The 13,635-nt window shown below is 30.8% G+C and overlaps 1 protein-coding gene across 2 annotated transcripts in view; it reads left to right on the top strand.

The window, feature by feature from the left end:
• Positions 1-13,635, top strand: part of LOC139529719 (uncharacterized) — a 195,308-nt gene that overhangs the window by 34,648 nt on the left and 147,025 nt on the right. For both annotated transcript variants that reach the window (XM_071325575.1, XM_071325576.1), the window contains one exon: positions 5,466-5,681. In XM_071325575.1, coding sequence (XP_071181676.1) covers positions 5,579-5,681 — 103 coding nt within the window. In that variant the 5' untranslated portion in view covers positions 5,466-5,578. The remainder of the gene's footprint in view (positions 1-5,465; positions 5,682-13,635) is intronic.

Genomic DNA, 13,635 nt, shown 5'->3' with positions numbered 1-13,635 from the left:
TCAAACTGATGCACACATACAATGATCCATTCTTATTTCTTATAAAAATGTAATCTGAGAACTGATGTGGATATATGTAAATTCCAAAAAATTTAAATGTTTTTGTCGAGCCTGCGACTTTTGTCACAGAAAGCTCAACATAGGGATAGTGATCCAGTGGCGGTGTTAGCTAAGTTTTTAAAATCTTTATATTATACAAGGTGGAAGACCTGGATCCCTCATACTTTGTATATAGATGCCCCATATTACAAAGTTTCAGTCAGTCACATGTTAAATGTTCTTGACCTCATTTTCATGGTTCATTGACTACTTGAAAAAAAAGGTTAAGATTTTTTGTAATGTTAAATTCTCTCTTATTATAAATAATAGGATTACTATATTTGGTATGTGCGTACCTAGCAAGGACCTCATGCCCATCAGACAGTTTTCACTTGACCTTGACCTCATTTCATGGATCAGTGAACAAGGTTAAGTTTTTGTGGTCAAGTCCATATCTCAGATACTATAAGCAATAGGTCTAGTATATTTGTTGTATGAAAGGACTGTAAGGTGTACATGTCCAACTCGCAGGTGTCATCTTACCTTGACCTCATTTTCATGGTTCAGTGGTTATAGAATAGTTTTTGTGTTTTGGTCTTTTTGTCGAGCCATGACTTTAGTCGAAAAAGTGGGACCAAGCGATCCTACATTCCGTCGTCGTCGGTGTCGCCGTCGTCAACGGCGTCCACAAATATTCACTCTGTGGTTAAAGTTTTTGAAATTTATATAACTTTCTTAAACTATACTGGATTTCTACCAAACTTGGACAGAAGCTTGTTTATGATCATAAGATAGTATCCAGATGTAAATTTTGTAAAAATAAAATTCCATTTTTTCCGTATTTTACTTATAAATGGACTTAGTTTTTTCTGCGGGGAAACATTACATTAACTCTGTGGTTAAAGTTTTTAAAGTTTTAATAACTTTCTTAAACTATCCTTGGTTTGTTCCAAACTTGGACAGAAGCTTTTTTATGATCATAAGATAGTATCCACAAGTAAACTTTGTAAAAAAAGAAATCCATTTTTTCTGTATTTTACTTTTAAATGGACTTAGTTTTTCTGCGGGGAAACATTACATTCACTCTGTGGTTAAAGTTTTTTAAATTTTAATAACTTTCTTAAACTATCCTGGGTTTGTACTAAACTTGGACAGAAGCTTATTTATGATCATAAGATAGTATCCAGAAGTAAATTTTGTAAAAAGATAACTCCATTTTTTTCTGTATTTTACTTTTAAATGGAATTAGATTTTCTTCCAGATAACATTACATACAGTCTGCAGTTAAAGTTTTTAAAACATTTATTAGATTCATTAACTATCCTAAATTTTTACCAAACTTGGACAAAAGCTTCTTACAATCATAAGATAGTATCAAGAGAAATATTTTTATTGATTTTTTTTCCTCATTTTTGTTGAGCCTGCGATTTACAGCTAAAGTAGGCAAGACACTGGGTTCCGCGGAACCCTTACAATTTTTTTTCTAATACTATATGCAATAGGTCAACTATATTTGGTGTATGGAAATATTTTATGATCTATATGTCATTTGAGCAGGTTTTATTTGAACTTGACCTCATTTTCACTGTTCATTGCTCAGTGTTTTTAATTTATGTGTTTTATGTGTTTTGGTCTATTTTTGTTGAGCCTTCGACTTTAGTCGAAAAAGCGAGACATAGCGATCCTACATTCCATTGGCGTCGGCTTCGTCGGCGGCTTCCACAAATATTCACTCTGTGGTTAAAGTTTTTGAAATTTTAATACTTTCTTTAACTATCCTTGAATTGTACGAAACTTGGACAGAAGCTTGTTTATGTTCATAAGATAGTATCCACAAGTAAATTTTGTAAAAATAAAATTCCATTTTTTCCGTATTTTACTTATAAATGGACTTAGTTTTTTCTGCCAGGAAACATTACATTCACTCTGTGGTTAAAGTTTTTAAAATTTTAATAACTTTCTTAAACTATCCTGGAAATGTACAAAACTTGGCCAGAAGTTTGTTTATGATCAGGAAATAGTATCAAGAAGTAAATTTTGTAAAAATAAAATTCCATTTTTTCCGTATTTTACTTATAAATTGACTTAGTTTTTTCTGCCAGGAAACATTACATTCACTCTGTGGTTAAAGTTTTTAAAATTTTAATAACTTTCTTAAACTATCCTGGAATTGTAAGAAACTTGGCCAGAAGCTTGTTTATGATCAGAAGATAGTAGGATCCAGAAGTAAATTTTTGTAAAAATAAAATTCCATTTTTCCCTTATTTTACTTATAAATGGACTTAGTTTTTGGGATACAATTGCTTTCAAGCAATCTGTAGACTTTTACCGTTGACTCAGGCTGCATTCCCTCACGTCAACCGTTTTATTCTAAACATTCAGCAACATCTCAGATTCTTATGATTGTCTTGCTTTAAAAGGTAAAATCAAGCAAAATGATTGAATTCCGATAATTCTATTTCTGTCATAAGAACTGAATGGGAGTATTTCTATATTTTACTGTTATGAAACTGATATTTGATACTGTCCTCTCATAAAGAAATGGAGAACCATTCATCATATCATTTAATTAACGTTCTTGTTCCAAATCGCAAGTCGCGGTTTGTTTATGTATTAATGCGCATGCGTATAGTTTTCCTGATTTCAAGGGGTATCAGATTGACTGGTTGCTCTGGATTCCCCGCTTCATTGATTAATTTGAAACTCATTGGATTCTTTTTATGTCTGTCTGCTATTGAGGGTTATTGTTGTTGCATAATTTTAAATCATATATGCATCATTTAAATTAAAATAAACGAATTCCACATCGTAAAAGTTACCTATAACACCCTCAATCAGCCGAAATGGAGTCTTCCATATTATCATTTCGAGTTGTCTCCCTTTCGGAAGTATTTTCCGTCAAAATCGAAATACAATACGACTCGTCAAGAAAAATTAACTCGTTAGATGCCAATAAAAGTCCAACGAATCCCCGCTTGGAAATTCTTGGCTACGGGCCTGCTTAAATTGAATATTTATATCCAATTTAAATTAATTAAAGCTGTAATCCATGATCACAAATTGAATGCTATGTTTACAATTGTTGAAAGCCATGTGCTTTTTGGCGAGAAAATTTGGGAACCCCTTAACAGGAAACAGTTACATTTCATTGTTATTTATAGACAGTAAAAATAATTTTGGAAATCATTGGATTAACTGCTAAGACTTTTTCATGAAAAATTAATATTTTCTTAGGGTGAAACTGTTTTAATAATCTACATCTGCCACGGTATTTTCTATCCAATAGATAAGGAACATTAGCTACAAATTGGTCATTGTGACTTTCAAATTATATACATTTTACAGACTTAAGAGGTATTGAGTGAAAGTTACGTATAGCATGTATATATTCATCATTTAACACCATTTAAATGCATTTAAATAAGTTGGTATGAGTTAGCAGTGGTACGAGTTTGCATTGGTACAAGGTTTTTTTAGTGGTACGAGTTTACAATGGTACGTACAGGATAACTATAATTCTTATAAGTACATTGCTCATACACTTGTATCCGGGATTGGCTATTTTTAAAGTTGAGTGACTACAGATTAATATGAGGCAGGCATATTACCTGTGAATGGGGACGAAGTCTGTATTATTTTTTTTTTATTCAAACATGTTAATAAACGGAAATACCGTAACGTTTCCGATATTGGTTCTGTTGTTAGGGATTTAGTTGTGACGTTATTTAAATTATGACGTCATATGCAATGTAAACAAAGAAACGCTATCATCAGGTAACGTTTTTTCATATCAAGGAATTATTAAAAATGAAATTGGTATTGCGCGTTCCTTCCTATTTTATACTAGACTGATAAATATATATTTTACTCAAAGTTTCATACAAACGAGACCGGAAAAAGGAAGTACATTGTACATTTCTGCGCAGGTCCGGTATTTCAAAACACAACAAAAAATATTTGAACAATTTTGAGTTCATTAGTTTAATAAAAAATTCGGGAAATTTTCCCGTATTTTTTTTTTTTTTGAATTTTCTACTGTTATTGGGGACTCCGTCCCCATATTACATTTTGCATGCACAGAACTTGAATTAGTTTTGAAAATAATACTATCCAGCTGTACCAGGGTTGCCAAAAAAGTTGAGACTCATGCAAATGCGTGAGACTCACGCATGTTCATCTTTTTTGCGGCAGTATCCTTGGATCTACTTTTTCCTCTTTGATCTTTTCAATTTTTGCCAAATCTCACGCATTTGCTTTAGTTATGAAAAGTTGGCAGAACTGCTATACATGTGTCAATGAAAACTATGGCAATCGTATACCTCAGAGCATTCTGCTCTTTGATTCTTCCAGTTAACATTACATAGAGTCTGCAGTTAAAGTATTTAAAACATTTTTAAGATTCTTAAACTAGCCTTGATTTTTACCAAACTTGGACAGAAGCTTCTGACAATCAAAACATAGTATCGAGAGGAATAATTTTATTGATTTTTTTCATCATTTTTGATGAGTGTGTGTGATTAACAGCAAAAGTAGGCGAGACACTGGGTTCCGCGGAACCCTTACAAATTTTTAAGCAATAGGTCAACTATATTTGTTGTATGGTAGAATTGTTATAGCTGTACATGTCTTCCTGGCATGGTTCATCTGACCTTAACCTCATTTTCATGGTTCATTGGTCAATTTTAGTTTTCTTGGTTAATGTTAAGTTTATGTGACAGTTGTAATAAAGCTTTATATTTAGAACTATCAACATAATGTCAGTGATAAGTAAAGAAGGCAAGACATTTCAGCGTGTGCACTCTTGTTATGTTTTAAGAATTTTTTTATAGATTACTGAGTTTGGTAAAAAATAGAAGCTAGCATTTCTTAATTTTAGTAGCATCATTTATATGCAACAATTATTTCAAGAACTTTAAAGCTCAGGTTTTGGTTCATTGGTCAACAATTGCAATTTTAAATGCACCAAATATTTCTTAATTTACGGTTTTAGAAGAGAACATAAGAAAGTTAGACTAAAACCTTGTAAATGGATCCTTGCTAGAACTCCCATTTTTTTAATAATGCATATCTCTTATAGTAATATTCAATTACATTATATTGCATGTTGAAATATTATTTATAATTGATAAACATATTTTTATAATGATTCAAATCATATTTTGATGAAACGCTGTACTAATACATGTACACCAAGTTTTATTGTTAAAAAGCAATATGTGCAGTAAAGAATCAATTTGAGTGTTAAAAAAAAATCATGTTTTAGTTATAATTTTATTTACCTGTATCTTCTTTTTCAACTTAGAATATACCTTGAAAATTATCTGTCAAATATTGACCACAAAGAGGTAGATAAATTGTCTCATTTGTAGACCTATCACCATTGAACATCAAATCAATATAACCACACTTTCTTTTTTTTATTTTAGATGGGCAATTTGACGGAAAACTGTAAATGAGAATTTGATGATCCAACCTATGATTGTGTGAGTTTGATTAAACATAGATGTAATATAATAATGCACCGACAGTAGATGTTACGATGTCTGTCCACCGACAGGGATGTTACGCCGAGTTTACCCACCCGTCACTTAAAGATTCTATCAACCAAAACAACATTTCAACACTAAAATTGTCACTTTTAGGTAAGTCGTTTTAATTATAATTGTTTTATTTCATAACGGCTGTACTCCTTTAATGAATCAGCAGTAAGGGGTTCTTTAAAACATTCTATCATCATATTGATTCATTTATTATGCTCTATTATAGATTTTATGGAGACATATTTTTAATGATATACATTGTAGGTTTTTAAAAAAAAATGTTTTAATAATTAATAATATTGATGAAATCTAGAAATAATAAGAACTCTTGAAATCGTCAGTTATAAACCAGAAGGGTGTTATCCTTAAAGTTTAAATGCTTTTTAAGTAAGCAAATAACTGAAATGTTTCTTCCCAAACTTGAGATTTAAAAAAATTGTGTTTTGTTTGTATTTTTGCATTCCTTTATTTTACATATATTATTGGAGATCCATATAGTTTATAAAACAAAACTGTATATGCAATGATCCATTTAGTTCAGAAACAAAGATCAGTTAAAACAGTAATAAGTAAATTGTTTCAGTTTGTCATGAATATATAAAAAATATATAAGTAATATTCATTGAATAGAGACAGGATTCAAAGAAAACATTACAGATAGCCTTAGAAGTAATTCATGCGTAAAGTCTTCATTATCTGAGGAAGTTAAAAGAGAAGACCATTATTGACCTTATTTTCAAGATAATTTAGAAATTAAAGAAAAAAAAGCAAACATGCATGGCTTTAATAATAAAGTGTTCCAATTTCTCAGGAAATAAGATAAGTAGACCAAGCAAAAGACTTCACATGCAATGTTTTAATTGAGGAAGAAAATCGGAAAAACTAATTACTGTCCTGTCTATAAAATGTTCCATGAAACTAAGAAAACCAACAGTTATCCTTAAAGGAATATTGCCATTGATGAGCAAACCAAGAAAAGTAAAATAATTGTTGTTCCCTGCTGATGGTAATCATGGTAGGAAATATAAATACCAAAGTTGATACAGCTTATGTAACCGATAGCATCAGAATAATTTACTCAGATTTAAAATGTCACAGAAAATTTATACGTGCAAAAAGTAAAAAAAGGTTTTTGATGTGTATAATTAAAAAGTTAATTTGAATTCGTAGAAGTTGTCTCAAATAGATAAAGGATTTTATGCTAGATTGATTTTACATGTTTTTTCAAATGAAGCAAATAAATTTCTTTGTATGAAATCCAATTAATTGGGTATGATGCTCAAAGACAAAAATGTTTTAAGATATATTTGATGTGGTGAAGACTTGAAGTTTATTTAAGTAACACTGCAAGCTTTTATACAAATAACAAAAGTACATCTATTCAGTATTGACTGACTATATATACCTACATAAAGCATAACTTAGGTATCTGATGTTCCAGTTTCAGCAGGGTCTCTGTGGCCGCCAGTGGTCTAAATAATCCAAACTACAGCAAAACACACATGAGTTTTTGAGTTTCAATCTTGTGGCAATTGCATTCAACTCCAATCTTAACTGACATTTAACACCTATAACCAATCAATCAATCAATCCAGACTCATCAGTTTCAACATTTAGATTTATCCACTATTTAAAAACCTAATGGTGCTGAAAGAGGCATTAAACACCAGTATAAACAATCAATCCAGAGTCATCAGTTTCAACAACATTTGTATTTGTGATAAGGTTAAGTTTAAGAGGATCAACAAATGGTGATTTATTGTTTGCAACTGTTTATTCTGTCATTTCCTTGCAACGCTCAGGGTTGCTCAGGTTACTCTGCGATATTTTAGATTTTATTTGAAATTTGACCTTGGAATTATAAATGTCAGTTGCTCATTCAGTCTTTTTTTTTCTTTCGAAAAACTGTTGTTTAGTAGGGTTTATTCCTCTGTTAAATTCTCTCTGAATTTTCTTTGATATTCAGTCTCATTAAATTTTATTTCCTTAAGTTTTAGAGAGGTTGCATTGTTAAACTAAAGAAAACATCAAAGGCCTAAATGAGTATATCATTATCATAACGTTTCCCACGGTAAATCATAACAGACCATTTTTCAATGATGACGATTGATTTTTAATTAACGAAAAGGATAAAAAAGAATTGATTAACTTACCTGTAATTACAGGTAATAATGATATTAGACACATTAGTATCATCAATATCATGCAGATAGCTATAAAGATGATTACTTGTCATGATTTATAGGTATGGCAGTGGTGATGTGACAATATAGTTCATCTTATACGGACATGCATTGTATCTGTAAAAAGCAAGGTTATATTTCAAGGCAGATGCTATGTTTCAACAGCTACATGTAATATTTTAAGCTGAAGCTTTAAAATAGTCTAGAGGCTAGAGGTATAGGGGTAGGGTTGAAATCTCATAGAACATGTTTAACATGTTTAGTTGATTTATATGTTTTGGAGTATAGTGTTACGTCCATTATCACTGAACTAGTACACATTTTTGTTTAAGGGCCATCTGAAGCCCACCTCTGGTTGCGGGATTTCTCACTGTGTTTAAGTTATATTGGTGGCCTTTGTCTTTTTCCTGCTCTTTGGTAGGGTTGCTATCTCTTTGACACATTCACCATTTCCATTTTCAAATTTATCCATAGTATATTTTCGAGTCTGAGAATCTATCTATCCCTTATCTGTCAACACCAGACAGCTGCAGAATATTTCTTACTGATTTTCTGTCTGGTTATGTCTTTAATTGGTTTATTATAGTTGTCTTGATATTTTATTTTATAAAGTATTCTGTCTGGAAATTGTCTTTCTGTACTATTTAGCCTATATTCAGAATTTTAAAAGATTTCTAATATTCCCTTAATTTCTACTTACAGAAAAAATTAAATCTCTAATTTATTCTTAGGTTATCCTGAATGTAACTAATGTCTGTCTCGTAGTACTTTAGTATGATAGTACTGATAAATTCTGGAAATGATCTGGAAAACAGTATATTCCTGATATGATAGAACTTTCAGTATATGAGTAAGAATATCAATGAACAAATTTGGAATATTATCTTAAGGACTCAGGCTCTCGGGTACAAAAATTTTGGCCAAAAAATAAAAACATTTGTTTTCTCATTTCAAATTTTATTTATTACACTTTTATAGTTATTACTGATATGGTACAAAAATCAACCAAAAAAATCGTTTCCGTTTGACCACAGATGACTTTTAAAATGTTTATATCATTAAAAAAGCTCCAAATTATCTCCCTTTGGTGCAAAAATGTCATTATTTGGCATTAAAATTGAAATATCTTTATTAGCTCATTGGTGACCTATATTTTTTTTATGCCCCACCTATGATAGTAGAGGGGCATTATGTTTTCTGGTCTGTGGCTCCGTTCGTTCGTTCGTCCGTCCGTTCGTTCGTCCTGCTTCAGGTTAAAGTTTTTGGTCAAGGTAGTTTTTGATGAAGCTGAAGTCCAATCAACTTGAAACTTAGTACACTTGTTGCTTATGATATGATCTTTCTAATTTTAATGCCAAATTAGACTTTTGACCCCCATTTCACGGTCCACTGAACAAAGAAAATGATCATGGGAGTTTCAGGTTAAAGTTTTTGGTCAAGGTAGTTTTTGATGAAATTGAAGCCCAATCAACTTGAAACTTAGTACACATGTTCCCTATAGTATGATCTTTCTTATTTTAATACCAAATTAGATATTTACCTAATTTTACGGTCCATGGAACATGGAAAATTATAGTGCAAGTGGGGCATCCGTGTACTTTGGACACATTCTTGTTTATTATTGTTTTCAAATAAGCTGTACACAATCTAAATAATTGTAAAATTAAAGTGATTTCTGAAATTAAGTTCTTTTTAGCTCACCTGGCCCACAGGGCCAAGTGAGCTTTTCTCATCACTTTGCGTCCGTCGTCGTTGTCGTCCGTCGGCATCAGCATCCGGCGTCGTCTGTTAACTTTTACAAAAATCTTCTCCTCTGAAACTACTGGGTCAAATTAAACCAAAGTTGGCCATAATCATCATTGGGGTATCTAGTTTAAAAATGTGTCCGGTGACCCGGCCAACCATCCAAGATGGCCGCCATGGCTAAAAATAGAACATAGGGGTAAAATGCATTTTTTGGCTTATAACTCAAAAACCAAAGCATTTAGAGCAAATCTGACACGTGGTAAAATTGTTTATTAGGTCAAGATCTATCTGCCCTCTAATTTTCAGATGAATCAGACAATCGGTTGTTGGGTTGCTGCCCCTGAATTGGTAATTTTAAGGAAATTTTACTGTTTTTGGTTGTTATCTTGAATATTATTATAGATAGAGATAATCTGTAAACAGCTATAATGTTCAGCTAAGTAAGATTTACAAATAAGTCAACATGACCGAAATAGTCAGTTGACCCCTTTAGGAGTTATTGCCCTTTATAGTAAATTTTTAACCATTTTTCGTAATTATTAGTAATCTTTTACAAAAATCTTCTCCTCTGAAACTACTGAGCTAAATTAATCCAAACTTGGCCACAATCATCTTTGGGGTATCTTGTTTAAAAAATGTGTGCGGTGACCAGGCCATCTAACCAAGATGGCCGACACAGCTAAAAATAGAACACAGGGGTAAAATGCAGTTTTTGGCTTATAACTCAAAAACCAAAGCATTTAGTGCAAATATGACATTGGAAAAATTGTTTATCAGGTCAAAATCTATCTGCCCTACAATTTTCAAATGAATAGGACAACCCGTTATTGGGTTGCTGCCCTTGAATTGTTAATTTTAAGGAAATTTTGCCGTTTTTGGATATTATCTTGAATACTATTATAGATAGACATAAACTGTAAACAGCAATAATTTTCAGCAAAGTAAGATCTACAAATTAGTCAACATGATCAAAATGGTCAGTTGACTCCTTTAGGAGTTATTGCCCTTTATAGTCATTTTTTACCAATTTTTCGTAAATTTTGTAGTCTTTTACAAAAATCTTCTTCTCTGAAACTACTAGGCCAAATTTTACCAAACTTAGCCAAAATCATTATTGGAGTATCTAGTTTAAAAAATGTGTCCGGTGACCAGGCCAACCAACAACCAACCAAGATGGCCACTGTGGCTAAAAATAGAACATAGGGGTAAAATTTAGATTTTGGCTTATAACTCTGAAACCAAAGCATGTAGAGCAAATATGAAAGGGGTTAAATTGTTTATCTAGTCAATATTTATCTGTTCTGAAATTTTCAGAGGAATTGGACAATGGGTTGTTGGGTTGCTGCCCCACAATTGGTAATTTTTAAAGAAATTTTGCTGTTTTTGGTTATTATCTTGAATATTAGTATAGATAGAGATAAACTGTCAAGAGCAATAATGTTAAGCAAAGTAAGATCTGCACAAATAAGTCAACATGACCTAAATGGTCAGGTGACCCCCTCAAAGAGTTATTGCCCTTTATAGTTAATTTTTAACAATTTTCATTAATTTTATAAATTTTTGTAAATTTAATTGTACAAAATATTTTCCTCTGTGTAACTACAGGGCCAAGTTTATTATAGATAGAGAAAATTGTTAGTAGCAAGAATGTTTAGTAAAGTAAGATCTACAAACACATCACCATCACTAAAACACAATTTTGTCATGAATCCATCTGTGTCCTTTGTTTAATACATGTATGCACATAGACCAAGGTGAGCGACACAGGCTCTTAGGAGCCTGTAGTTTTATTTTGATATTACCTCTATTTCTCCTATTAGTCCAACAGAAAAAAAAGGACATTAACAAAAATGTATGCTTCTTTCGGAGGCAGATCGTGAGATTGTGAGCTTAAATGAATGGTGACCCTATTTTTTATTTTATTTTTCTATTAAGTATATGATAAAGTTCATTTATAAAAAACATATAATACAAAAAAAAAATGACTTATACCCATGAGCCCCCTTAATACATTAAAAAATATGAAATAAAAAGTAATGTTTCAAATTCTGAATGTTGTCTTTCTTAAAAATTACCAAAAATTCTAGTTTATTGGAAATTATGTCATACAGAAATATCTTAGATATCTTATTAGTTTGCTAAATTCAGGGGCAAGCATATGTCATATTATATTTTTAACTTTGACGGAATATTTAAGATATGTTTTACAATATTTGTTCATTTGATTTGATGGAGATGTGATAATACAAGCGAACATATTTTCTTATTTTAATTTGTTTAGATGTAAATTTTATATAACTTGCATTATCTACAAATGAAATAATTGATTGTGATTACTATCTGTGATATAATATCTTTTTGTATTTACACTTTGATAGACCATATGTTTCCAAAACTAATTTATTTACCTATGTAAACATTAATGTGTCTAGTTCACTGCAATTTATTCATACACAATACACATTAATAGATTTCTGGGTTTCAAAAATGTAAAATTCAAAGAAATGAAATGTATTTTGTCTGTTTTTTAATAATTTTTGTTTGTTATTTCAATTATGTAAGATGATTCCTAATAGATGTAAAACAAATTAAAAAAAAGGACTTCAGTTAAGTATAGATGCACCCAATGATTCAATAATTTTTTAACATTATAATCACTCAGAAATTAATGTTTGATATGACTTTATCCCTTATAGACATATAGGAATGATAGTTAAAATTTGATTGGATATGACTGCTCTAAGCATCATAATGTTGAACTGGAATTGGAATCGTTCAAATTAAGATCACTGAACTCAACATTGAAAAGGCTTCTAAATTTGAATAGGATGTTTTATTTAAAAAAAAAAAAAAAAATTAAAATAGAAAGAAAATATATCATTTAAGTCAAACTATCTTAAAGGTCATTATTTGAATGCAGTATAATTTTTCATTTGAGGTCAACTAAGCTGAACATCATATATGTATACTGGAATAGCGGAGGGTGACACCTTTTGTATAAACACAAATGATTCCATCCCACCACTTTAGTATAGAACTTCAAAGACAATGTTCTTAGTAATTCAAGTATTATTGATCTCTGGCTGTTGATACTTGAAAACTTAATCATAACAATCTTCATTATTGTCAACAAGGATCTAAATCAGGTATTATAGTCAGATTGTTTCTTTCTAAATCAGGTATTAATATAGTCAGATTGTTTCTTTCTAAATCAGGTATTATAGTCAGATTGTTTCTTTGTTAATCAGGTATTATAGTCAGATTGTTTCTTTCTAAATCAGGTATTAATATAGTCAGATTGTTTCTTTCTAAATCAGGTATTAATATAGTCAGATTGTTTCTTTCTAAATCAGGCATTATAGTCAGATTGTTTCTTTCTAAATCAGGTATTATAGTCAGATTGTTTCTTTCTAAATCAGGTATTATAGTCAGATTGTTTTTTTCTAAACCAGGTATTATAGTCAGATTGTTTCTTTCTAAATCAGGTATTATAGTCAGATTGTTTCTTTCTAAATCAGGAATTATAGTCAGATTGTTTCTTTCTAAATCAGGTATTATAGTCAGATTGTTTCTTTCTAAATCAGGTATTATAGTCAGATTGTTTCTTTGTTAATCAGGTATTATAGTCAGATTGTTTCTTTCTAAACCAGGTAGAGTGGGGTGCTCATTTTCGCCACATCTTTCCATGTTTTCTACAGTTTATGTTCAGGTCTAAATGTTTTTGAAGTATACTGATATATCTATATGAAGATAACTTCAAATGCAAAATATACTTAAGCTTGAAAACTGGTTTGTTTTAAGAAAATCATCTGAAAAGTTAGATTAAAGGGTGTTTGAAATTTCCGGATGTTTTGTCAATGGGGGACACATATTCGCCGTTTTTACACATCTATTTAAAACCAAATAATCGCAGCTTTTAACAATTTTTATCAAATCAATTGCATTATAGATGAATAGCAGACATTTCAAAGGTACAAAGAATTCAAAATTAGGGCATTCAGTCAAATATTTACTTAGAAATACTTCTTTGAAATCGTGTTTTTTATTCAGGAAATTGTTCAAAAATCGTTGTCCGTTTTTTGGTCATTTTCGGTAGGAGCCGCAATTTTGTCTCAGTTTAAAAAAAT

The sequence above is a fragment of the Mytilus edulis genome, chromosome 7 (genome assembly GCF_963676685.1).
Source record: "Mytilus edulis chromosome 7, xbMytEdul2.2, whole genome shotgun sequence".
NCBI lineage: Eukaryota > Metazoa > Mollusca > Bivalvia > Mytilida > Mytilidae > Mytilus > Mytilus edulis.
This window is presented reverse-complemented; position numbering and strand designations above follow the sequence as displayed.